The 26,252-nt window shown below is 49.7% G+C and overlaps 6 protein-coding genes across 6 annotated transcripts; 3 read left to right on the top strand and 3 right to left on the bottom strand.

The window, feature by feature from the left end:
* Nucleotides 1-4,264: 4,264 nt before the first annotated feature.
* Aspvir_009499 (uncharacterized protein) lies at nucleotides 4,265-5,724 on the bottom strand (the record flags this gene model as incomplete). The annotated part of the gene is made up of 2 exons (XM_043272641.1): nucleotides 4,265-5,209; nucleotides 5,302-5,724. 2 exons carry the CDS (start codon nucleotides 5,722-5,724, stop codon nucleotides 4,265-4,267), a joined length of 1,368 nt encoding a protein of 455 aa, XP_043128576.1.
* Nucleotides 5,725-6,474: 750 nt separating this feature from the next.
* Nucleotides 6,475-7,893, top strand: Aspvir_009498 (phosphotransferase family protein; the record flags this gene model as incomplete). Its single annotated transcript, XM_043272640.1, has 1 exon — nucleotides 6,475-7,893. One exon carries the CDS (start codon nucleotides 6,475-6,477, stop codon nucleotides 7,891-7,893), a length of 1,419 nt encoding a protein of 472 aa, XP_043128575.1.
* A 590-nt stretch (nucleotides 7,894-8,483) lies between these two features.
* On the top strand, nucleotides 8,484-9,506 carry Aspvir_009497 (uncharacterized protein; the record flags this gene model as incomplete). The annotated part of the gene is made up of 1 exon (XM_043272639.1): nucleotides 8,484-9,506. One exon carries the CDS (start codon nucleotides 8,484-8,486, stop codon nucleotides 9,504-9,506), a length of 1,023 nt encoding a protein of 340 aa, XP_043128574.1.
* Nucleotides 9,507-11,283: 1,777 nt separating this feature from the next.
* On the top strand, nucleotides 11,284-15,684 carry Aspvir_009496 (putative ABC multidrug transporter; the record flags this gene model as incomplete). Its single annotated transcript, XM_043272638.1, has 3 exons — nucleotides 11,284-13,029; nucleotides 13,107-15,116; nucleotides 15,169-15,684. 3 exons carry the CDS (start codon nucleotides 11,284-11,286, stop codon nucleotides 15,682-15,684), a joined length of 4,272 nt encoding a protein of 1,423 aa, XP_043128573.1.
* Nucleotides 15,685-15,915: 231 nt separating this feature from the next.
* Aspvir_009495 (putative polyketide synthase) lies at nucleotides 15,916-24,033 on the bottom strand (the record flags this gene model as incomplete). Its single annotated transcript, XM_043272637.1, has 9 exons — nucleotides 15,916-16,737; nucleotides 16,794-17,114; nucleotides 17,162-21,786; nucleotides 21,866-22,484; nucleotides 22,538-23,063; nucleotides 23,113-23,452; nucleotides 23,502-23,559; nucleotides 23,627-23,713; nucleotides 23,761-24,033. 9 exons carry the CDS (start codon nucleotides 24,031-24,033, stop codon nucleotides 15,916-15,918), a joined length of 7,671 nt encoding a protein of 2,556 aa, XP_043128572.1.
* Nucleotides 24,034-24,324: 291 nt separating this feature from the next.
* Nucleotides 24,325-25,100, bottom strand: Aspvir_009494 (putative DUF341 family oxidoreductase; the record flags this gene model as incomplete). Its single annotated transcript, XM_043272636.1, has 3 exons — nucleotides 24,325-24,935; nucleotides 24,983-25,001; nucleotides 25,053-25,100. 3 exons carry the CDS (start codon nucleotides 25,098-25,100, stop codon nucleotides 24,325-24,327), a joined length of 678 nt encoding a protein of 225 aa, XP_043128571.1.
* Nucleotides 25,101-26,252: the final 1,152 nt, after the last annotated feature.

Here is a 26,252-nt window from a genome sequence, read left to right as displayed (position 1 = left end):
GGACGGAGCGACTGCGAAAGCGCGGGATTGGGAGCGGAGTGGGAGAGCTCTCTAGGGAGAAATACACCGGGGGAGGGGATTCTGCTGGAACGTGGCTTTTCTGGGGAAACGCGGGGAAACAACTGATTGGCTGCTTGGGGATGATGACCCATGAGTAATCCTGACAGATGCGGAGAAGAACCCAATAATGAAGCCTGAGACGGTTTAGAGTACAGGCTAAAACGTTCTTCCACTCCATCTTTACTCCGTAGCCACTTGCCGTGTGCTGGCTTGCTCCATACTGCCACATATCCCGCCATGACCTGGTATCTTGTGGGTTCCCCCACGTTTCAGGGTCTGTGCTGATTATGCCGTTTGCCTCTCCATATCGGGTGTTGCCCAAAGCGAACTGGTTGATATCGGAAGTTGTCCGGTGGCGCAACTAATGCCACAGCATTAAACTCTCTATCGTAGGATCTGGATCCTAGGAGCTCTTCGTGCTCTTTAAATCTGTAAAATCTGATGCTTCACAGGTTGCGGTTGGCGGAGGCACAGGACGGCCTGTGCTTCTCCGAAAATGGCATGTTTCTAGCAAGACTACCTTATTGTCGAACACTAAGAAATCTGGGATACCGAGGTAGATTATTTTGAAAGCTTATTCAGCTCTGCACGTCAAGGCTAATTAGCAAGAGTTCCTGATCGAAAAATTATATCATGTGCCTCGTCTATTGCCACCAACGAATCTAGTACGCTTTGGAAGCTCTGCCGTACCAAGACAAGGTATTCACCTGCCACTGTCATTGACTACATTTAGAGTTGGAGCTGGCTGGTCTCGCAGCATCTCCGATGTCTGCACATGGCTCGGTCTCTTGGCTATGACCCATCAATCAGTGGCTCGGACTTTCCGCGGTCATCCAAGATTTGTCTCTTTAAGCCGAGTCGAGACTGCGACCAGCTGGGTCGCGTCCATCCCAGCCTATCGACAGTGAAGCCGTTCAACAATCCCTGAGCTAGCAGGTTGACCCTCGTCATCGATCTACCCAATATGCATCGCATTGATGAAACCTCCGCGGAGCTCAAGAGCTGCGGGTTTTGGTTTTTACTATCTTTGCTGGCTAGAGCGTTGTAAACAATGAGAATATTTGGAACAGCGTCCTCTAGACAAATGCAGAGAAGCATCCCTCGTGTTGAGTCGAGGGTGCCCAGCAAAGGAGCTAGTAGAGTCAGAAGGGCCATGCTACCTCGTATTCAGACCTTCTTGGCAGAATAAATAGCCCGTCAATATATGCAATATTCTAGAGCAGAATCGGTTTTGTTTACTGGAGCATCTGTCAGTCGGTCATTCGACGGAAGGGTGTTCCTTGCGTCGGGTTGAGATGGCGTCGCGGCTTCCGCCCAGAGGTTCGGTTCCTTTCAGCCACCATCGCAGGAGTCGGCGAAGGCCGTGGAGAGTCTAAACAAAGAGATCACAACATCTCGGCCGAGTACCTGCCAAATGACAGCTGAGCTTCGCCCCGAGCCTACATGTGCCACTCGGTGGTGTGGTACACTCAGCTTGGACCGTAGGCCGTATGATGCCTAGATCCCATCCAAAATCCATAGGAGCTATTTCGTTCTTGAAGCCTCGTGGATTTCTGGTTGAGTATGTGGTTCTCTTCTTTCCTCCTGCATCTGTAAGTCTGAAATCTCTGTAGGACCCCTTCAAATTTGGCGTATCGAAGCCGTTTAACCCACAGAGCTCCGCGGCCGAGTCTGAAGCGTTAAAATCGTGGGATGTGCCGGGCGTATGATACAATCTACTGTTTATTTCAACGCCACTATGCCCTCGAATACTGCCGGTAGCAGACACTGCTGTGAAACAGGCTCTGAAGCGGACTGTTCTAAAGGACACGAAGAGAGTACAATCGGTAGGAACGATCAACTCGCAAATGTGCATACATCGTCTTACTGTTCATTACCCTCACTGTTTCAGGTTTTGAATCTCTCAGGACTTCCTATATCAAATATTGAACCTACTACTAAGTTGATGATGGTTGAGGACACAGTTAGGTAACGATCATTGCCTACTGGGATCCAAAGTCTTCATCGCGACTCCACCAGGGATCCGTTAAAATTTCAGACATAGTGGCTCTCTCTGCAGGACCAAGTTTTATCATCCTGGATATCACTCTCTTTGTCTCAGTGTCAAGATTTGGGAAAACCTCTTCCTTCCACCCGTCGAATCGCATGCTTGGATCATCAGCTGTTGCCTCTGACAACTCCATCAAGATATTGCCCCATCCTTCGTCGTTAACATGTGATACCAGCTCAGGAGGGACAGGGCCGAAGAATGTTATCAAACGGCCTAAGATCTCCAGCTCAGGTTCGATTCCCGCTTCCCTTAGTTCTTTGAAGTCAGGATGTAGAGTTTCCATGCCGGTTATGACATAGAGAAACTGTGAGGAATGTTAAGCGGGTGTGCTCATTAACAGCGAATAGTCCAACTTACAAGTAGTCCATAAGAAAACACATCTGAAGGTTTACCGATACCCTTCCCTATTTGCCCCTCTGGACTGCGCCACATCACGTTTCCTATTCTAGCATTGAGGAGCCTTTTGCCTTCCAGCTCCAAAGAGCAGTCCAGATCGGATAATACCACTCGCTCTATTTCAAGCTGGCCTTCGTTGTTTTTCCTGCAGTCCACCATGACATTGTCCGGCTTTATGTCTAGACGTGACCCCTGTCAGCGCAGATTTGATGAAGTGATATTTGACCAACCCAAGTGTATCCAGTTTTTGGCGTGAAAGCTCTCCACTGCCAGCCCAACCTGTTGCAATATGAATTTTCTTGCTTTGAGAGATAGATTTGAGTTGTTCTGTACTAAGGAGAGCAAGTCATGCGCAAAGTATTCATAAACAAGAATGAGTTCATTTTCGCTGGCATCCGCATGTGTTCGAAGTTGACAAGTATCTGGAAACTCCCTTTTGAGGATCACAGAATGTTCGAATATTGACTTGGAAACAGGCTTCAAAACAAAGGGTCGACTCTCACAACTGAGATTCATTTGCCATCTGATTAGTGGAAAGTCTGGAAATACTAACAAGACGATTGAAGAAATAGAGACTTACTGTGCAAGGTAGATATTCAGCTCCGGGTTCCTTGGATGAGCTTTGAGTACCCCATCACGCACGTAAACACGGCCAGAGGCGCCAACAAGTGTCGAGGACATCCTGCCCCTGATTCCTTTTAACTTGTCGAGATGAGCAAGAACAGGATATGGATGAGCTTTGATTCGTAACGAGTAGCGGTGCCACATGACAGCGAGATTGCCACAGCCGACCGGAGCGTCGAATGTTTGATGATTCTACTCCGTACCCCTTGGAAGATTTCCGCCTTTGTCTGTGCATTCACCGTACGCCACGCGATCACCATCTTTCGCAGCGCTCCATACATCGTTTGATACCCAGCCATCAGAGTTCGTAGGGAGCGAGTCTCTTAGTCATTGGTTAAGATTTTGAACGGTCTCAAAGTCTCCATAATCTCGAGCATGCCTGTCCAGTTCTTCTTCAGTCGGAGAAAAGGGGCAAGAGCCCTCAAGTCCCACTTTTGTCCAACGAGCTGATCAGCTGAAAGCTCAATTAACTCTTGGTGGAGCGCTGTGGCGCTGTCTCTCCATGCGGATTATGGGTTGATCTACTAGCTATCTAACCCACCCTCATATCCATACGGATTGGATTGTGGATAATGGATATATCCATACTATCCAGTCAGGTGACCTCTAGTATTCAGATTACCACCTACTTTCCAGTATTCTAGTCACACCACTAGGATATCTATATCTTTTATTTAATACTATAATAATTTACTATATAACTATTATATATTACCTATTATATAAGCTAAAATAGCCTTATATAGGGGAGTAGTAGTACCTCCTAAGGTTAGGATGAAAAGTGGTACGGATCTAATATATATCTTACCACTACCATCCTAACCATCATCAGCTAAAATCTAAAATCTACCATGACTCTAATTTTTCTTAGTAAATCTAATGTTTTATTATATATATAGATATGGATATGGATTTGGATATGGATTTGGATATGGATTTGGATATGGATTTGGATATGGATTTGCGGATTGGCTCAGCCAGTCTACTTGCGGGACGTAATTTAGGAACAAGGCACTTTCAGAACGCAGATCTCGATATTGAAGAGCTATAGTAGAAAAATATCCCATATACAGTGCATTTTCTGGCCTTGATTGCTCCTCATCTATCTGCATAAATTTTCTATAGCGCTTACAGTTAAGCTGGACGGAATGTGTCAAGACTTCCAGCGGCAAATGTTGCCAGGCCAAGCCCACTTATCTCGCCGATGAATCGCAGCTTTTCTTGGACCCATGCCCTCTTTTTCTCACCCGCCAAAGAAGAGAACAGCAAGACAACCAAAGGCCAGAAGATGCTATATGCCCGATAAGGCATTCCTATCTGGTCTTCCTCCATATTATGCTCGCTGTCGAGCCCCAGAACGGCGCAAATCTCCCCACACACCTGTTCGAGGATCGTGAACCCCAGTGATGGGTCAAACTGATAATCAGGTTTGTGGTGGGTTCCGTCACCGTCCTCAAGCAAAGCCACAAGGCTCGAGACCACTTCAACGACATGGTACCTCACAGTTTGATATAGACACCTTGCGATGGCCTCAGTCGTTTTGGTGGAGACCTCGAACATGTTATTAAAGGCTGTCGGCTGTAGATGTGAAGGCAGATCTGGATTCGATGAGGACTTGACGCTGGTTGCCGTGGCGTTGAGATTTTCGCAAATAGCAGTCCCATCCTTGATGAGCTGTATCACCTCGATTCGAGATGGGCGGTGGCTCATCGTGACCTGAGCGTGCACACGCCTCTTAAAATCGACCGTCTGGCCAAGAATGGGCTCTAAAAGAGGCCCTTTTGCCCATGGAGCCGCAAACTTTTCCAGGGTTAACCATTTCACACCGAAGGAGGGCTCATGATTGAGGAACATACTCATCAACTGAATACCGATGTCAGTAGAACGTTGACTGTGCGTGGCCCGAGGGTGGATACGCACACAGATATGACTGAAGAATGTTAAGAAGCTTTTATCTAGTTCGGAATCCTGGGACTGCTCAGCCCGCCATCGAAGCAAGAGCAGTGCCCCTTCAAAGTGGATATGACAGCGGAAGACCGGGTCCTTCAGGCCACTCGTCGGGAACTCTGAGACGATCATCTACATGCGTTTAGCATGAACGGGCCTTGTTGACGGCAATCGAGCTCTCTTCTATGAAAAGGTGAGGGCAAAACTAGCCAAACATATCTTACCTCAAATAGTAAAAGCAGAAACAGAGTTACGAGAACTGAATCGTCGGCAGTTAGGACAGGATCATTAAGTGCGACATTAAGCGCCGTAATCGCTTTGCCGTAGTGCTGCCTTGCCCGCACCATCAATCCAGACTGGTGAAGCTGGCGAGCCGAGCTAACTAAGGCCACGGCCTGGAGGGCTTCTTGGAAACATGTCGACGAGCTGCTCGTATAAAACCTGGGGAGAACGTTGAAGAGCGCGATGCCCGAGTGGATTGCATAATCTCGGTAGAAACGCCTCCAGCTGAGCAGCTCGGCAGGGATGTGGACTTCTCGCGGAATGGTGGTGTCCTCTCTTCTGATCCGCTCCATTCTTTGCGTTCTTACTTTCTGAACCCGCGTCTGCACTTTATTCTCGGCATATTTGTTCTGCACGCGCAGCATGACGTCCCAGGCCTCGGGGTAGCCAGGGCATGGTCGACCCGCCTGCGTACAACGCCGACAGTATGGCTTTTGCAAGTCACACTAGAGTGGGAAGGACACTGTTAACCAGACGGACCTTGGCAGCGCAAAGGGTTCCCGTACCTTCACACGCCGCTCGCGACACGTGAAACAGCATTTAGATCGCCTGCCCGCGTTAACCATGACGAAGGGGGTGGGCTTCTTCTTCGTCTTGTTTTGCTCCGGTAGTGATGTCCCAGGGACTTGTGCAGCTGGAGAGGCGGCTCATGTTGGTGGAAGTAAGTTGTGGGTGTTTGGTGTGTCGTCGACTCGTCACGGTCCCACGGATAGTTATCAATGTCCGCTTACCATTATCGGACTAGCGTCAAATACCTGATCACCAAGCTAAACCTTAAAGGGTCGTAAGCGCGAGCTTTAAACTTTCCACGCCTCGATCCATGGAGATGGGTTGGATTGAATGATTGATACTGTGATACAGAGTCTTTCGATTTCAGTTTCTGAAGTATACTCTAAGATTAATTCCTGAACACTAATTGCCAAGCCAAGCCAAGCTGTATAGGGCGATTTTGCGGAGACATCGAAGTTTTTCAAGTAACCATATCTGGAGCCAGCTTGTTTACCCTTTTGTGAATTTGTCATCCATTTTTCTCATTTTGAACATGTGTCTATATTTTTCTTTTAACTTGTTAACTAAGATCCGCGTGAGTCGAGCTGTCTTTTGAATCCACAAAGATGCGGACACGCATGTGCTTTGATGACGTTGCATGGGAGCAAAGTGACGCTATCTCGGATGCTTGGGTGGCAGACCTGTTCAAGACGGATACTTTGAGAGCAATCGGCGATTTTATCGTGAAGCATCGAAAAGGAGTCCCTACCGAGTTGTGTGACCCCAAGGCAGGTGCGTTTAATGTATCCTTTCGGATGAAATTCGAGGATGGTGGTTCGGCAATGATCCGCTTTCCCAAGCCTGGAGCTACTATGTTTCCCGAAGAGAAGGTTCGGAACGAAGTCGCTATCATCAGGTACATCCAGGACCATACATCGATCCCTGTACCATTCATTCTGCACTGGGGAACAAAGGAAGAAAGTCCTCTCGGTTTGGGCCCATTTATTATCATGGAATATATCGACCACGCCATGGATTTGGGTGCAGCGCTAAATACGCCAACGCTCAATATTGAAGATCGTCCAATCCTTGATCCGTATATCAATACAGATAAGCTTGAAATGTTATACGGACAGCTTGCGGATATCTTGCTTCAGCTGTCAAGATTATCATTGCCTCAGATAGGATCTCTTACCCAGATTGACGATTCCACATGGGAATTGACAGCTCGGCCCCTATCAATCAATATGAATGAACTAGTCCGTCTGGGGACTTTACCACGGTCGAAACTGCCAACCACCACCTTCAAAACAACGCCGTCTTATTTTAGAGCGCTCTCGGAATTACATATTGAACATTTGAATCATCAACGAAATGATGCAGTCGAATCTGCGAGTGACTGTCAGCGGAAATTCATCGCCAGACAGCTCTTCAGTAAGCTCGCCAGAGAAGGCCGACTTACTTCCTTTTCTGCAAGTGATTGCGGACCCTTTAAGATATGGTGTGATGACCTTCGACCCTCCAATGTGCTGGTCAATGCAAACTTGCAGATTGTTGGGGTCGTGGACTGGGAATTTACATACGCAGCACCAGTTGAGTTCTCCTACGCGCCACCATGGTGGCTGCTTCTCGAGCAGCCGGAATACTGGCCGGACGGGATTGAGGCTTGGACGAAGGCCTTTGAAATTCGTCTACATACGTTCCTAAAAGTGCTCCTCGAGCGTGAAGAAGCAGCTATTAAGCAGGGCAAGTTAAAGGAGGACCAAAGACTTTCTGGTCCAATGCAACAGAGCTGGGCAAATGGCGACTTTTGGGTCGCATATGCAGCGAGAAAAAATTTCGCCTTTGATGCCATCTTCTGGCAGAAACTTGATCATCGGTTCTTCGGGCCATGCGCAGTTGCAGCAGAAGATAGGTGGGAAAAGAGGATTGACCTGCTTAACGAAGAGGAAAGAAAGTTTATGGAAGAGTTTGTGAACCGGAAACTTCAAGAGATGAAAACCAGGGTCTTGGCATGGGAACCGGATGAGGTGTGCAAGCATTAGAAGCTTGAAATTTAACTGGTTATTATAGTTGCTGTGGTTAGGCTAAGAGCTGTTGGTTAATTGCTTATATATTTTACCTCTTGTGATCCTCTTTCTAGGTAGTTACAACTCTCAAGCAATACAGATGTCTTCGACAACAAAAGTGATTTCGAAAACTTCTGTGGTATTGCCGTCCCTATCAAGCCTGGATGGGTACTAATTCTTCCCATCAACCGACAGAAATGAGTTTTGTGGCCGGGTCTGTTTTGCCACTTGCCAAACTGAAAAGAGGAAATGAGGAAAACTAGCCATAGTGTGATGTTAAGGACTTTCTTTGGTCCGCTGTGCTGGGACGCCATGGCTTGAAGGGTGGACAATTACTAACTTGCGAAATTGAGGAGCCTCGTGGCGCGGGATTCGGAAGCTTAATGAAGAGTGAACCGGGTCTCGGAAGGAACTCAACCCGCTTTATGATTTGAAGAGGGATATTAAAGGGCGATGGCGGCAGTCTCTCTTCGGAGAAGACAAAGTCCACAACTAGAAGCTCATGTAACCTTCCTTTGAGGGTCAGACACATCCAATTAACGGAGAAGGACCAAGGACACCACACAATGCCTTTTTTCCAACCACCAGTACCGCCTCTGTCCTCCGGGATCGACCTTTCTGGGCAAACAACCATCGTCACCGGCGCAACAGCAGGCATCGGGCTTGAGATTTCTCGCCAACTTATCCTGTACGAGGTCTCAAATCTCATCATGGCCGTGCGCAACACGGCAAAAGGCGAGACTGTCCGAGAATCTCTGCTCTCCAATCCGGCTGTCAAGGCGGTCAATCCAAATGTCACGATCAAAGTTATGGAGCTCGACACAGAGAACTGCGCGAGCGTGCAGCGCTTCGTGTCTGCCTACCAGCTCGCGTTTCAAGATTTGCATCTGCTGATGGCGAATGCGGGGATTGGTACGGCAGCGAAAGAGTTGGCAAGTTCGGGGCATGAGAAGGACATCCAAGTCAACTATCTCTCCAATGTCCTGCTTACACTCGCTCTCCTACCCACGCTGGAGACGACTGCAAACAAGACCAGCAAGCCAACAAGAGTTACTTGGACCGGTAGTCGAATGTACGAGAAGACTAGTCTAGTCAACAGGCTTCCCCTCCAGGAAGGAGAGGGGATCCTCAAGCACTTTAACAACGCCGAGGGCCTCTCCATGTTGCAACGATATGGAGATAGTAAGCTCCTCTGTGTGCTCTTCCAGCTCGAACTCGCGAAGCACTATCACCCCGACAAAGTCATCATCAACAGCTTCTGTCCCGGCCTGGTCGACACAGGGATGACTGATGTGCTCCCCATATATATGCGCATACCCACGAACGTGATGAAAGCTCCCAGCGCTCGATCACCAGAGAAAGCGGGATGGATTGCGCTGAATGCAGCGGTCGTTGCGGGGGTGGAGACACATGGGAGGCTCCTCAGGGATATGGCGGTGGAGGAGCCGTTCGAATTTATTAAGAGCAAGGAGGGGCAGAAGGTACAGAAGATGTTGTGGAATGAGACGATTGATAAGGGCGGGAGTGGTAAGTCTGCCTACTTGGATGAACAAACTGGTGTGAGATGTGATGTGCCTTGGAGAGTATGACTTTGGGGTTTCGTGGAGTCATCATGGTTTGTCAGCCAAGGGGATGATGCATGCAGAGGGACAATTCGATTTAGTATGACTTTTTGATAATGCTTATTGATTTTTATCTAATTCTAATTATGCAATATATGATAAACAGTGACGGAACAGAAAGTCCTCATGGGCTGAGCCGTATATTGCAGGCGAGGTTACACGAAGCTGTCAGCAACTGTACCTCAACGACAATGGATGAGCATATTAGAGCACATTATCATCTATAAGCAAAATAACATTATTTGATTTCTGCAAACTCTATAATACTCTTAATAACTGCTGCCTCTGGGATGATCAGAGACCCTGAATCATTACTCTCTGCGCTATACATTGTATGGCCATGTTGGCATGTTGATGCAATAGTAAACAGTTAGATTGTCAACAAGACTGCGAAGGTTTCGCCAACTCAAAAGAAAATGCGCCACAGGCGGGTGCAGGCGATCCTGTCAGCAAGAACTACTTCATCCTTGTCCGAAGCTGACAGCCTGACACACATTGCATGGACTACATGCACAATAGGCTGAGCTCGTATAAGTGTTAGCCCAGGTCCGGGTCAGCGACATGTGAACTCTTCCGGCGAGGCATGATGGTGAGTGGAGCACTGAAAGAGAGAGATCATAAACTGTGGGATACGTGCGCCGAGGAAGCGTCGTACAGTGCTACCTGGATATGGTGTAAGAATTATCTCACTACGCAAAGGAAGACATGACAACGAAGAAAATTGCAGAGAAGAAAACCGAGGCTTCCAAGCATGCCATGTGTATCCGGATGCAAAATGGCTAGTGACTAGACCCACCCACGTCACCACATCTCAAGGAGTCGAATTAGGAGACTCAATATCCGTTCATAGTTCATTATCTCCATGTCGACAACTTCCGAGATCTCCGGCCGATCAGCAGAGCTGCAGCTGTCGAGTTGAAACCGTCGATGATCTGTAAGCAACTACTTGGTCTCGGCTGGATTGGACAATTCTCCAGCGGTATTGCTCATAGAATCAGTTATCTACGGTCCAGAACAAACGTGTTCTAGAAAAGTGCGTCAATTGAAACAAACCATCGAGATGCCAAGTAAAATTGTATTGGTCCGCAGCCGCTGAGTCAGCGGAAGGCGGAAGCTCTGCTGATTCCGCCCAGCCCTTGGCCGAACCGCAGAAGACCGTTTATTGGTTCTGCCTGGCTGACTCAGCGGAAGCTTCAGAATAAGACGGGCGAAGGGACGCCCGACGCCGACGCCGACCCGCTCAAAGCTGCTGCTACTGTGCGAACAAATCAAAATGGCGGATCGTGACGACGACGACATTTCGTCTTGCACCTGGCGCGGCGTCCTTTGCAGAATCGGTCGATATGATAAGGATGATCCTTGATTTTCATCCATGGAGATTTTATTCGGAATTTCGGGCTCGGATTCGGCATTATGGCGACTGGGGCCACCCCCGGCAGAACGAACAATCAGCGGCGCAGGCCACTCTTGTAACGACAAGCTTACCATTTATTATCGATCACAATGACATCGACCATGATGATTGGCGAACACAGCCTTGGGTCTTGTATATTTTTTTTTTATGAAGCTGTGAGACTCGGGGGCCGGGTCTGTTTGAACCGCTGACCCACTCGGCTGAATCATGGTGGAAAATGGCAAGCTAATATATACCTTCAATGGCTCCTGAGATACTCTCGACCTGTCTCCAAGCTCGGGTTGAAATATTTTTGCCCTTCTGGCCACTGAACTTGGAGCCTGCTCAGCCATGGAGGACCAAGGTCACCCACCGTTTATTGCGCCGACAGTGCTATTTGACAGGCGAGATGACACAGACAGCACGAACACCGTTCTTGATGAAACCGATCAGTCGCCTACTCCTCGTCCTCAAGACACCTCTCACGCCGAGGACTGGAGTTTGATGCCCGATATCAAGAAACAACATGACCGGAATCGAGTATCGGGCCTCAGACGTCGCGAACTTGGCGTGACCTGGAAGAATCTGAGTGTGGAAGTCGTCAGCGCAGATGCCGCCATCAATGAGAACGTTTTGTCCCAATTCAACATTCCTCAGCACATTCGAGAGTCTCGTAACAAGGCCCCTTTGCGGACCATTCTTCACGAAAGCCATGGCTGCGTCAAACCGGGAGAGATGCTTCTTGTACTCGGTCGTCCTGGTTCCGGCTGTACAACTCTGCTCAGGATGCTTTCTAACCATCGACTCGGCTACAAGTCGATTCAGGGAGATGTTCGTTTCGGATCGCTTACTCCCGAGGAGGCCTCCAAATACCGCGGTCAAATTGTTATGAACACCGAGGAGGAACTGTTCTTCCCTACCTTGACTGTTGCACAGACCATGGATTTTGCGACCAGATTAAAAGTTCCCTTCAATCTTCCCGAGGGTGTCACTTCACAGGAAGCTTTTCGGCAGGAAACCAGGGAGTTTTTGCTCAAGTCCATGGGCATCTCTCATACTTCGGATACGAAAGTCGGCAATGTGTACGTGAGAGGCGTCAGTGGTGGTGAGCGGAAACGTGTGTCCATCATCGAGTGCCTTGCAACTCGTGGCTCCGTCTTCTGCTGGGATAACAGTACTCGGGGACTGGACGCCAGTACTGCTCTTGAGTGGGCAAAAGCTGTCCGTGTGATAACTGACGTTTTTGGACTGTCATCAATTGTTACCCTTTACCAAGCAGGAAATGGCATCTATGATCTTTTCGATAAAGTCCTGGTTCTTGATGAAGGCAAGCAGATCTACTATGGTCCAATGTCCCAGGCACGGCCTTTCATGGAGGAGCTAGGCTTTGTTTGCCGTGAAGGATCGAACGTGGCAGACTTCTTGACCGGTGTTACTGTCCCGACCGAGCGCAAAATCCGACCCGGATATGAGAATCGCTTCCCACGCAATGCGGATGAGGTTCTGGCCGCTTATGAGAAGTCGCCGATCCGAGCCCAGATGGCACTTGAATATGACTACCCTGATACTGACTCGACCCGGGAGAGGACGGAAGAATTCAAGCTTGGAGTTGCTGATGAGAAAGCTAAACGGCTGTCGAAGAACAGCCCCTTCACGGTCGACTTTGTGCAACAGGTCAAAGCATGCATTGTCCGTCAGTACCAGATCATTTGGACTGATAAGGCAACGTTTGCCATCAAGCAAATTTCTACTCTGATTCAAGCACTCGTCGCTGGTTCTCTCTTTTATAATGCTCCAAACAACTCTGGCGGCTTATTCATCAAGTCGGGTGCCCTATTCTTCTCGTTGCTGTACAACAGCCTCCTCGCCATGTCAGAGGTTACGGATTCCTTCAGCGGTCGACCAGTCCTGATTAAGCACAAGTATTTCGCTTTCTTTCATCCCGCCGCGTTCTGCATTGCGCAAATTGCTGCCGATATCCCGGTTCTTCTGTTCCAGATCAGTATCTTTGCGATCGTCGTCTACTTCATGGTTGGCCTTACCACCTCAGCAGCAGCCTTTTTCTCTTACTGGGTCATCATCTTTGTGGCTACTATGGTAAGCCTTGCTTGATTGCATCCATCCAACATCGAGTTATTTGGAATACACCATGTGCTGACAGATGCGCTGTGTAGGTAATGACCGCATTGTTCCGTGCCATCGGAGCGCTTTTCTCTACCTTTGACGGAGCCTCGAAAGTTTCTGGATTCTTGATCAGCGCGTTAATCATGTACTGCGGCTATTTAGAACCTTACCACGCGATGCATCCATGGTTCATCTGGATATATTGGATTAATCCGATGGCATATGCCTTTGACGCGTTGCTCTCCATCGAGTTCCACGACAAGATCATACCATGCGTTGGCAATAACCTGGTACCGTTCGGACCTGGCTATGAGGATTCTGCGTTCCAGTCTTGCGCCGGTGTAAGTGGTGCGGTTCAGGGAATGACCTATGTGACTGGCGAGCAATATCTGGCTTCCCTAACATACTCATACTCGCATGTCTGGAGAAACTTTGGTATTCTCTGGGCCTGGTGGGCGCTTTTCGTCACTGCGACCATCTTCGCCACATCACGCTGGAAGTCTGCCGCGGAGGCTGGCAACACGCTACTCATCCCTCGTGAAACGGTGGCGAAACACCACGCTGTGACTCGCAAGGATGAGGAAGCACAGGTCAATGAGAAGACTGGCCACAAAGGCACGAACGCCGACACCCAAGAAGAGAGCGAAGTCGATCATCATCTGGTTCGGAACACTTCGGTCTTTACATGGAAGGATCTTACTTATACCGTCAAGACCCCGTCCGGTGATCGTGTTTTGCTGGACAACGTTTACGGTTGGGTCAAGCCCGGCATGCTGGGCGCTTTGATGGGATCCTCCGGCGCCGGCAAAACCACTCTTTTGGATGTCTTGGCTCAGCGTAAAACCGACGGTACCATTCGGGGGTCGATCATGGTTGACGGACGGCCGTTGCCTGTTTCTTTCCAGAGGTCCGCGGGCTACTGTGAGCAGCTCGATGTGCACGAACCATTCGCTACTGTTCGAGAAGCTCTGGAGTTCTCCGCCTTGCTTCGTCAACCACGCCATATTCCAAGAGAGGAGAAGTTGAAATACGTGGACGTTATCATCGATCTGCTTGAGTTGCATGATCTTGAGCACACTCTCATTGGCCGAGTGGGTGCAGGATTGAGCGTCGAGCAGCGCAAGCGAGTCACCATTGGCGTGGAGCTTGTCTCGAAGCCTAGCATTTTAATCTTCCTGGACGAACCTACGTCTGGTCTCAATGGCCAATCCGCTTTCAACACAGTCCGCTTCTTACGGAAGCTCGCCGACGTCGGCCAGGCGGTTCTTGTGACCATTCACCAACCCTCTGCCCAGTTGTTCGCTGAATTTGATACACTGTGGCTATTGGCCAAAGGCGGCAAGATGGTCTACTTTGGTGACATCGGCGACAACGCTCGGACAGTCAAGGACTATTTCGCTCGATATGGTGCTCCATGCCCTACGAATGTTAACCCTGCTGAGCATATGATCGACGTTGTCTCCGGCCACCTGTCCCAGGGACGCGATTGGAACCAGGTCTGGCTCGAGTCCCCGGAGCACACCAGCGCGTCTCGGGAACTAGACAATATAATCAGCGAAGCAGCCTCCAAGCCTCCCGGTACTGTCGACGATGGCTATGAATTTGCCATGCCGCTCTGGGAGCAAACAAAGATCGTCACACAGAGAATGTCAACCTCGTTGTACAGAAATTGCGACTACATCATGAATAAGATCGCGCTGCACATCGGATCAGCCTTATTTAACGGTTTCTCATTCTGGATGATCGGCGACGGCGTCTCGGATATGCAACTTAAACTCTTCACCATTTTCAACTTCATCTTCGTCGCCCCCGGTGTCATCAACCAGCTTCAGCCTCTGTTCATCGAACGCCGCGACATCTACGACGCAAGAGAGAAGAAGTCCAAGATGTACTCCTGGAAAGCGTTCGTCACTGCCCTGGTCGTGTCCGAGTTCCCCTACCTCTGCATATGCGCTGTTCTGTACTTCGTTTGCTGGTACTACACCGTCGGATTCCCCACAGACTCCGACAAGGCTGGCGCGATGTTCTTCGTCATGCTCTGCTACGAATTCCTCTACACGGTTTGTCCCCTTCCATCCTCAATCTTATGCCTAAAATCTAACATGCAACCAGGGAATCGGACAATTCATCGCCGCCTACGCCCCCAACGCGACCTTCGCCGCACTAACTAACCCCCTCATCATCAGTACTCTAGTCTCCTTCTGCGGTGTGCTCGTTCCCTATTCCCAGATCCAGGCTTTCTGGCGGTACTGGATCTACTGGCTCAACCCCTTCAACTACCTCATGGGCAGCATGCTGGTCTTCGCCGTGTTCGACACAGACGTCAAATGCAAGGACGGCGAGTTCGCCGTCTTCGACACGCCGAATGGCACGACGTGTGCGGATTACCTGTCGACGTATATGCAGGGTTTCGGGTCCCGTGCGAATCTGATCAATCCCGAGGCGACGTCTGGCTGCCGTGTTTGCCAGTATCGGTATGGAAGCGACTACCTGTACACTATCAACTTGAAGGATTACTACTACGGCTGGCGGGATACTGCCATTGTTTGCATTTTCGTTCTCAGTTCGTATGCCCTGGTGTACGCGCTGATGAAGCTGCGGACCAAGGCTTCTAAGAAGGCGGAGTGATTGTCCTTTGGGTTTCCTCGCTGTTGTCTTAGGCGGAGAGAACCAGGAATTTGGACTTTGGCCTTGGCGGTCTCTGTCGTCGAACCGGCGTTCTCCCGGTTTACTCATTTCAGTTCTACCATCAAAGCCCATTGGGGTTTGGAGATCTCTTTTCATATACCAAGTTTCTGCCATAATAGACTTGCTTAGATTCAGAAATATCGTTGCTTATAAAGGAAATCCCAGCTATCCCTATTCTTCCACATGAACCAATTTAGACTTGGATGCAATCTTACCCGCCAGATCCAACAACGTACTACTCGCCAAAATATCCAAAATCGGCACCGTGCTCTCCATCGTCTTCGATATCCAGTTTCGCAACTCCACCGCCATGTGCGAGTCGATCCCATACTCCGTAATGGGATGCGAGGCATCGATGCTCTCGATCGGAACAGACAGATGCGCCGCAATCTTCCCGCTCAAAGCACTGTAGATAACCCCGGAAGCCTCTTCGAGGTTACTGACATCTCGGAGGGTCTCGCGTAACTTGCCAATAAACTCATCAGACTGGTCCTCTCCCCCCTTTCGCTGAAACTGTCGACGGAAGTGTGCAAAGAGGGGCGCGTCGAAGTTGCTGAGCGACTGCCCTTCTTTCCACTCGCCCAATCCCGTAATAATCTGTGAGGTCCTGCCTTCACCGAACGGCGATCTGATTGAGGCAGCAATCAGAGACATCAGCGTCGCTGTGTCTGTGCCGTGGAAACCTTGTTGGGCCATCTTGGCCGCTAGATCGCGGTTTCCGGCCAGGTACCCTACGTCGGTTATCACGCCGAGGTCTAGGGAGACGGCTGGAAGACCGAGGGAGTTACGGTATGCCGCGAATGCGTCCAGGAAGGTTGAGCCGGCGGCGTAGGCGGCCTGGGTGGCGTTTCCGATGATTCCGCTAATGGAAGAGAGCATGACGAAGAAGTCGAGGTTGTCTGGGAGATAGCGGTGCAGATTCCAGGTTCCTGCGTATTTCGGGCGCAACACGGACAGGTAATCCTCGATGGTCATTTTCTCGATATGGATATCCTGTCGCCGCGTCAGTTTTCCAGAGGGTATGGTCTACGTTGATTGAATAGACGTACCCGGAGGACCATGGCAGCCTGAATGACTCCTCGAATTGGAGGTGCATCCCGCGCAAGGTCGCTCACCATCTTTTCGACTTGTTGGCTATCAGATATATCGCAGGCGTGTACAACCACGCGGACTCCCTTTTTCTTCAGGTCTCGTGCTGTTTCCTGCGCTGCCTCGCTCGAGAGTCCACTTCTATTGACGAAGATCAACGTTCGAGCCCCGTTATCGGCCATCCAGAGGGCTGTGGCTCGTCCGATACCTCCTAGACCGCCAACGAGTATATAAGATGCATCTGGATCGAGTAGGGCAGCTTGTGGCCTCGGAGTGATGACCTGCTCTTTTGTTAACAAGGATCCGGAGATTCTTCTTATGAGATTACCTTCACAACGTCATCTGGTTGAGCCGAGATTACTATGGAATCTATATCTTCCTCCAATGCGTTCAATGCGTCGGACATATCTGAGATACTATAAGTTGCCAAGGCATTAGAGCCACGGATGTGTCCTGCTCGGAACATGCGCATTACATCGCCCCATGTTCTATGCAGCAACGTTGGCTTGTCTTTCAAGAGCTTGCTGATGTTCAGTGTTGCGAACGAGATGTCATTATCCAGCTGTGGGATTGCCCATTTGAGCTGACTCCGGCGATTTTGTATGAATTTGCCGCCTGTACCGACCAGCCTACATAGCATCTGTAGCATCTCGTTGTCCGAACATTCGAAATTGATTACCACATCAAGAGGCCGATGCCCCTTCATTCTCAGAAGCTTTCTGACCTGTGCGCCATTCTCGTCGACGATAACTCGGTCATCAGGTACTGCAACGGTGCTGACAAGGGAATGCTTGTCTTTCTCAGCTCGGACAACAAAGAGCACGTCAGCCCCTGTATGGAGGCATAATTTTGCTAGAGCTTGCGCGACTGTCCCTGTGGCTCCATATACTAGAACCCTGTCAGTGGAGACGACCCGCCCAAGGTCCTGAAGAGCATATAGTGCTGTGCAATAGGCCACAGGCAAGGCCGCTGCTGCTTCAAAAGATAAATCTGACGGTAAATTTTGGAACGCTAACGCCTGTTCCTGCTGGTAATTGGCCACTGCTCCTTGCGCAAGGCAAGCCACTCGATCACCCGGGGCGAAACCATGGACAGCTTCTCCGACGCATTGAACAATCCCGCTGGCTCCGAAGCTCATCGCTGGTTCTTGAGACATGTCCTGCTCTTCCAGAGCGTTTACGGCTTGTTTATCTATGCATACCGCATAGGTTTGAACTCGGATATGGTCCGCGGGTAGGTCATTCATCCTGGAATCGTCCACAAAGAGCACTGAATCTGCCCGGGAGACATCGGAAATCGTCGCTTTGAGGAATCTGTCCTTCTGATGGAACTTTTCAAGGCTCGTTGTCCGTGTTTTATGCGACACCGCGAGGGAACTGTTGAAGGCCTGGTTCTCGACAACTCGGGGAATGAGGAGCACGCCGTTTCGCTCAGCGTACTCTGTATCGCTCTTACCGTTTCCCTCGGCCAAAATTCTCTCGCGCACTACTGTGCATATAACTTCAGCTGCGTGATTGCTTAAGAGTGGATTCTGTCCGTCCAGATCCAATGTAACTATTCTTTCAATTCCGGATTCAGAGCGTGAAGTACGTACGAACCCAGTTGCCAGGGCACCGTCTGGCGTCACTGGGGATATCGCTGCCCCTCGAGTTACCCACAAGACGCCCAATGCCTTCAGGAAAATTCGCTTCAACATTTCCAGTTCCTGTGGAGTAGGGTCTGCCATCAATTGCCGACTAAGAGCACTGATGATGACGCACACTCTTCCTTCTGGCTTGGCATGGGTGAAATCTGCAATTTCGATGTCGGACGACACGGGGCTGAGACAGTCTTGCAGAGTGGACATGTCTATGCCATTGTCATCATCTTCTGAGATGATTAGAATACTTCGTTTGGGAATTGAATGTTCATGCGACGGACGAGTGATGATCATGAAGGGCCCTTCCCTTGAAGTGCTTGCATCTTCTGTTTCTGAAAATCCGGCCGCTGAGAGCGCAACATTCCAGTCTTTGAGAGTATAGCCAAATCGAGCTTCGGACCAGCATCCCGGAGAATTTGCAAAGATAACAGTGTCGAGTAGATTGTCATGTCCAGCGATGGGATCCACAATAATCAAATGCCCTTGCGGCTTCAGAAGCTTGTGTATATTCCTGAGAGCTTGCAACTTCGATGGGACCGTGCAAAGTCCCAAAGGCACAAGGACGACGTCGTATTGATGTCTGGGAAAATCTTGTGTCTCCGGACTCTGGTTGAGATCCAATTTCTTCACTTTTAGCCATTGGTTCCACTCGGAAAGCAATGGGGCTAAATGCTCAGGGATCGATGGGGCTTGATGAGTGATTGTGTATTCACTGCATATGGGACCTTGCCCGCTGTTACTCAAGAGCCTTTCAAGATAAGCTTGTGAAGATTGACCAAATGTACCCTCCACCTCAAGTATCGAGATCATTGGGTTCTTATAGCCGACTAGCTCGAGATAGCTAGCTAGTTTCTCGTACACCGGGGTGGAGCGGACGGCGTCCCAGTATTGTTCCCATACTGAAGGATCCATATCAATGGTCGAGAATTTTGGATCTTTCAAGACTGTACTGAGTCGCTCGCCCATTGCAGTGAGGATTCTTCCTTCCGGTCCGGAAGCACTCACTGCATGAATATCGGCGCTATTCATGTCTGGTGGCGGGAGCAAGAGGCTTTCTTGCATCAAATCAACGAAGTATTCAAGCTGTTGCCTTCTGTCTGGATGCAATTCTTCCTTGTCCACGGACTCAAGATCTTGGATGGCTTTCCGAATGTAGTAGGACGCACAACTTTCCAACGAAGTTCTCTTTGCGGATTCGTCGTTGTCGTGATTGTTCTCAGTGAAAATGTTGCTGAATTCTTGCCTCGAAAGTAGATCCGGATCTGCCTTCCAAGTAAGCATGTACCCAAGGCGATCAGTCGGGTTGACCGTATCCTTCGGGGCATTGTTCTCGAGGTTCTTGCATCGCAACCCCTTAATCGACATAGCAACAGTATCATTGCTGTTCATCACTGTAATTGAGGCTACTATACCCTTTCTCGTCCGCTTGTCAATATGAGTCTCGATATGCATTTTAGTGCCTGGTGAATGCTCTGTACAACGAGACACACAAAGCTGGTCTATATAAACCGGGATAGCGGGATCGTCTCTAAAATTCGTCGGAACAAACATCGTATGAAATATGCTGTCTAGTGTGCAGGGGTGGATCAAGTACGGGTACTGGAAATTTACCGGCATGACAGTTGCTGTGTCAGGGACAGTCACTTCAGCGAAACACAAGTTGTCAGCGCAATTAGCCTGCGTCAGATTCGCAAAGCAAGGACCATATTCGAGGCCAATGCTGGCTAGCTTTTCGTAGAATGTCGAGATGTCTATGACGCTGAGATCGGAAGTTTTCTCTGTCGTCTGGGAACCCGTCTGGTACTCGGTGTCCAGGGACATGTCATGGACGCCTACTAGGCCACGGCAATGCTCGGTCCATCGGTTCTCAGTGGTCACTGAGTAGATATTGAATTCGTAAAGATGCTCGGAGTCTTTGGTGCCACCCTGACACCCTCGCAGCGAGGTCATGAGTTCAGCAGCAGAGTGCTCCTGGATGACCAAAGCGGCTTTTATTTCAACATCACGGAGAATAAATGCTGAGATGCCCTTGTTGGCCTCCCGCTCCGGCAGGTGTTGAGATGCAGCTTCTATGGCCATTGCAACGTACCCGGCTGCAGGATAAACTATGTTCGACTGTATTTTATGGTCTTTCAGCCATGGGACCTCCGAGACACGCACAAAGTTTCTCCAACGAGGTTCGAACGGACATGATATTCGGTCGAGAGCACCCAGGAGATCTGTCCGCGGGTGCTTGCGCTTTCTGTATGTTGTGCTGATGCGCGGCTCGGCCCAGTATGCTCTGCTGTGGTTCCATGCGTAGGGAGGAAGATCAACCAGGACATGGTTATCTGGTGTCTCGTCTAACGGGTCGTTAATCGCCGAAAAGCTGACGTGAGAACCCAGGCAGGCCAGGGTTCCAGCAACCTCTAATGCCGTCGTGACAGAATCTATTTTACGAGTCAAAACGCTCACATATTGAATCCCGACCGCATCTAGTTTATTGTCATCTTTCAGAATTTGACGGATCGGGCCCGATAATGCTGCGTGAGGGCCAACTTCCAGCAAGACATCCACGTTGACCTTGCGTGTGCCATTTGGTCGCCTGGCACGTCTGTTATTAGGGGCCGCAAACATCGATTTCTGAGTGCTGGTTTCAAAGCAAAGCGCCCTAATGGATTCAACGAATTTGACCTGGCCGAGCAGATTTCTAGTCCAATATTGAGTACCAAGATCAGACGCTTTTACCTCAGCTCCTGTCACCGAAGAGAAAAAGGAGACGGGATGCTTTCCGGATTTGCTTCCAATCCGTGGTCGAATATTCGATATCAGGTCCAGATATTCTCCACCAACTAGTTCCATGTGGTGGGAATGATATGCAACATCAACTGCCAGACGTCGGCAGAAGAATTCCTTCTCCTTTAATACCTTCTCGAGCTCTTCAATAGCCTCAACGTCTCCAGAGACAGTAACGCTGGATGGACTGTTAATGCATGCCACGACGGCTTTCCCAGATTTCAACGTGTCCAGTAACGGTTCTATCTGGGCCGGCGACACCCCGGCAGCGAGCATCCCTCCTTTCATTGCTTCGTTGTGCGATAGCTTGCTCGCTGCAACACCCCTATAGTATGCAACGGATATAGCGTCCTCCATGCTTAGCGCTCCGATGGCGTACGCTGCTGCTATTTCGCCACTGGAGTGACCAGTAACCGAATCTGGTTGTATGGTCCAGGAACTTAAAAGGTCGACAAGTGCGATTTGAAGTGCTGTGCAGATTGTTTGGCTGTGAAGGGGATGGTTGAGCCGTGATGCGTCTTGGTTCTCGAGAATCTCACCTGTTGCAGCACAATTAGCAGAGCTTCTTTATTAGTCGTGATATGAACCTTGATTCAATGATTCGGTCTTTGCTCTTACCTAGGGCAGAAAATGGAGCTCCCAGCCGAGCCAAGTGTGCATCAATTCGATCCATCGACTGGCGAAAAACCGGATATGCTCCCACCAGCTCCCGTCCCATCCCACACCATTGCGCTCCCTGGCCTGTGAAAACAAAGCCAACCACTGGTTTTCGTATGGCCTTTCTAACCTTGATACTACCTTCCAAAGCTTTGATCAAGCTGGCAGCTGAGTTTCCGGTAACCGCTGCTCGACACATCAGGGTAGTACGTCGTTGATTCAACGTAAACGCCAAAGTGCTCATGAACAGATCGTCAGCTATCGATCGTCTTTCGAGGAGATAGTCTCTGATATTTTCTATCTGCTTTGCGATGGAATGATCGTCAAAACTGGACAGCATGAAAAGACGCGTCCGTGTTGGCGGTTCGTTGTGGCGGCCGTTGGGAGTTTGCGATGGCTTAAGAGCCTTCCTCGGGAAAGGCGTACGAACTTTTCCAACAAGTGCTTGTAAACCATGCGATTTTAAGTACCCATAGGTGTCTTCGAGGATAACATGTGCGTTGCTTCCCCCGTATCCGAAGCTGTTTACCGACACGCGATGAGACCCTTTGCTTTCCCATGGTTCCGGATCGAGTTGAATCTGAAATCATTATCATACTATTCACTCATGAGAGATAATCTGAGAGAACATACCTTGAGCTTCCATTCGTCTAGCAGGATGCGCGGGTTGAGGGAAGTGAAGTTGCGGTTGGGAAGGAAAGTGCGGTTCTCCAGCATCAACACTGCCTTGATCACGCCCGCGACTCCGCTTGTTCCCTCCAGATGCCCCACGTTTGTTTTGATTGACCCGATGCGCAGTGGCTTGGCTGGATTTCTATCTGCGCAAAACACTCTCGCGAGCGCTCCTGTCTCAATTGGATCTCCTGCTTGAGTTCCCGTGCCGTGTGTTTCGACGAATTCTGTATCATGTGGATGAAGACCTGCCGTGCTGTAAACATGGCGAATCAAGGCCTCCTGCGACGCGCCACTCGGGAGAGTGATGCCGGGAGTTCTGCCGTCTTGATTCGACCCAGAACCCCTAATGACAGCTCGGATAGGATCTTTGTCTCTGATGGCGTCTTTGAGCGGCTTCAAGATCAAACACCCAATCCCTTCGCCACGAGCATATCCGTTGGCTTTCTCGTCGAATGTGTAGCAGCGTCCATCCGGTGACAGGAATCTGGATACTGTTTAATTCAATGACATTCAAGTCCTTAATGGAAACCTACTTCATCATGGTCATTGTGGACATGAATTCGTGGCTGAGAATCACGTTTACTCCGGCCGCAATTGCCATCGCAGCGTCGCCGGTGCGCAACGTCTGACACGCCAAATGCAGGGCGACTAGACTTCCTGAGCAAGCGGTATCGACCGTGACGCTGGGGCCCTTTAGGTCGAAGAAGTATGACACTCGGTTGGCCATCATGGCACGCGACTGGCCGGCATTGGTGCACTGGTACATGGGGATAGCATCGGGGTCACGAAGAAGGAGATCTGTGTAATCCGCATTGAAAGAACCAACGAAACACGATGTCTGGCTTCCCATGATTTTGGGAAGAGGTATACCGGCTGGCAGGTGTGAGCGCTATCAACGACCTCTATGCTGTGGGAAACAGACCGTTCTCTATTCCTTCATAGGTCACTTCGAGCAATAACCGCTGCTGGGGATCCATCGCCTGAGAAGTGATATGATAAGCTTGACAGGACCCAATTGTACAGATACTTTGTTGAAAGGCTACAAACCGCTGCCTCGTCACTCGTCATGTTGAAAAAGGGTGCGTCGAAAAGGGATACATCTTCTGTCAGAAAGTGGCCGCCTTGGACATTGACCTGCGATCTGTTATCACATATCTCATTTGGCCGCTGTCATGACTTACAGTGCCGTGCCTCGCATGGTCTGGGTGGTAAAACGCATGACTGTTCCATCTCGACTCGGGTATCTGCTTCCATGCTTCCCGACCTTCGACGATCATTTTCCATAGCTTTTCGACGTTGCTGGCATCTCCGGGTCCCCGAAAGCCCATGCCAATAATGGCAATAGGCATGGATGCGTCGTCCAACGAGTTCGAAGCTTCATCTTGTATGTGGACATTAGAGGGAGAAGGGAGCTGGACAGGTTCACCAGTCCCTTCGAAGGAGTTGATAGCCATGGTAGAAGACTACGAATGGCCCATCCATATGACACTGTTGACGTCCTCTCATGTGACAGAGATTCGGCAAGGGTTCAAGACAATCATTAAATTGCAGAAGCAGCAGACAAATATACATCGCGTGGTTATTATCCGATCTTCAAACGTGAAATTCGCGATCTAACGACATCCAAAGAATGCTCCGTACCAGTACACTGAGAGAAACCGGTATTGAAACCAAGGAATACAGGATAGACATGCGGAATATTCTATTCTGTGCAAGGTAGGACAGAGAGAAAAGCTAGGATCATGTCACCATATCGCCAAGGCTTCGATAGCCAACTTGCGGATACCTGCAGCCATCAAAGCGACATTTTTCTTATCGTTGGGAATATCGTGGGCCTTGCTGTGCACTATCCACGTGGATTTTGATGGATCACACAACCTGTGCAATGCAAGCGAATAGTCGAACAAGGGATCCTTCGCCCCAGCGATGCTTACAGTCGGTATCTTGATATAACCGTCAAGGTCTGGGTCGACTACAGGGTCCTCGCCAGGGTTCATGCGGAACGGTGGTAGGGAATTGATGAATATAGCGCATCGAAAGAGAGATGGTCCATGCGGATACGTCTTCGCATGATGAATGAGAAAGCCCGAAGCCAGGGTTCCTCCGTGCGAGAAGCCTAGAATACCATCAAAGGGGCCGTCCTCATCGATGATGTCATAGAGGAGGTTGTATGCTTCGAGCAAGGATTCTTCCTCGCTGCCGTCCGGGTCAAAAAACGACCGGGGGAACTTGTAGTAGCTGTAGTAGGGACCGTCATAGAATCCTGCGATGCCAGGACCCGGCACCGAGTCAATGTCGCCTTCGACAAAATGAAATGTCGCCGTGTTGTCTCGTTGGAGTTCGGTCATCAAGCCGTCTGCCTCATTAGTATGTGACAGCAGAGCTGAGGGTTGTGCTACTTACTCAGCTGAGATTGCAAGATCTGTCACAATGTCAGCGAGCAGGACGAGGATGGAGTACTCGTGTCACATACCTTGGTGTTCGTGCCCCAACCATGCAGGCAAAGCAACTTGAGTGGCATAGTGGCTGAGTGTGAGATTGGATGTTCTTCTATCTGGTCTTTTGACTGGATGAAATTCGCCGCCTATACTCAATCATGACTTGGCTTGGTTTGATGGAGAGCATTGCGATGCTTTATATCAACTTCAGCTTTCCTTCTACAATATACTGTCGGACATCGAAACAGTCCCCTGGATCACTTCGGTTCTTTCGTCCTGTGGATGCCGGGATACCTTGGAGGCAGATGCAGCTGCCCATTCAAAAGTCACCGTCCTCAAGCTAGTACGACTAATAAAACGTGTCCATATTTTGCCGAGTCTGTATTCCGTGCCATCGTTGATCTTTCTAGTCGACAAGCAAGCTCTTTGGTTCGGTGTGATTTGCCTTTTGTTTGTTTGTTTGTGTCTTTGTTTGGTGGTATATATTTCACTGTAGTCACTGGCGCTTGAAGACGCGAAAGCGTTCCAGATATTGTGCTGGGTATGTTATTCTCTCTTATATTCGGGCTCGATGATTATTTTCCATATTCCATAAACATCTGTCACGCATCTTCAATGGATTTGTGTTCTGTAGCGTCCCTTCTTAGCGAGGTGGAGTTTATGAACAATGACGTTGGTGCATATCGATCGATCGGATGAATGACTTATACTCCGCGACATAGAAACTTGTAAAATTTCCGAAGAACAAGTCAACACTCTACTCGGAAAATATTTTTCAACCTCAAGAATGATGCCGTGGTCATTTGCACTCCCTCAAGAGTTTTTACCTCGCCAGTCCTGGTTGTAGCGACGCCTGTTGGGGTAGGATCCCTGGTGGGATATCTGGTCTCCTCTTCATGGGCGATAGCTAAGATATTACTAGTCCTTTATGGCGACCAAACTGGCCGATACTTACTCCATACGTCTACAAAATTAGGCCACACAAAAGATGTCTACAGCCGTCTCCGCCAACCGCCCCTACGCCCTCCCGCCTGGGTCTTCGGGCCCGTGTGGACTATCCTCTACGGGATGCTGGGCTACGCGGCCCACCACGCAACAACCTGCGCGACCCTCCACACACCCACGACGGCAGTAGCCTCGTCCCAAACGCTGTATACGACGCAGCTGGTCCTCAACTACCTCTGGATGCCGTTGTTCTTCGGTGCGCGGAAACCTGGAAACTGATGGTAATATGG

This window comes from Aspergillus viridinutans, assembly GCF_018404265.1.
Source record: "Aspergillus viridinutans IFM 47045 DNA, scaffold_8, whole genome shotgun sequence".
Lineage (NCBI taxonomy): Eukaryota > Fungi > Ascomycota > Eurotiomycetes > Eurotiales > Aspergillaceae > Aspergillus > Aspergillus viridinutans.
This window is presented reverse-complemented; position numbering and strand designations above follow the sequence as displayed.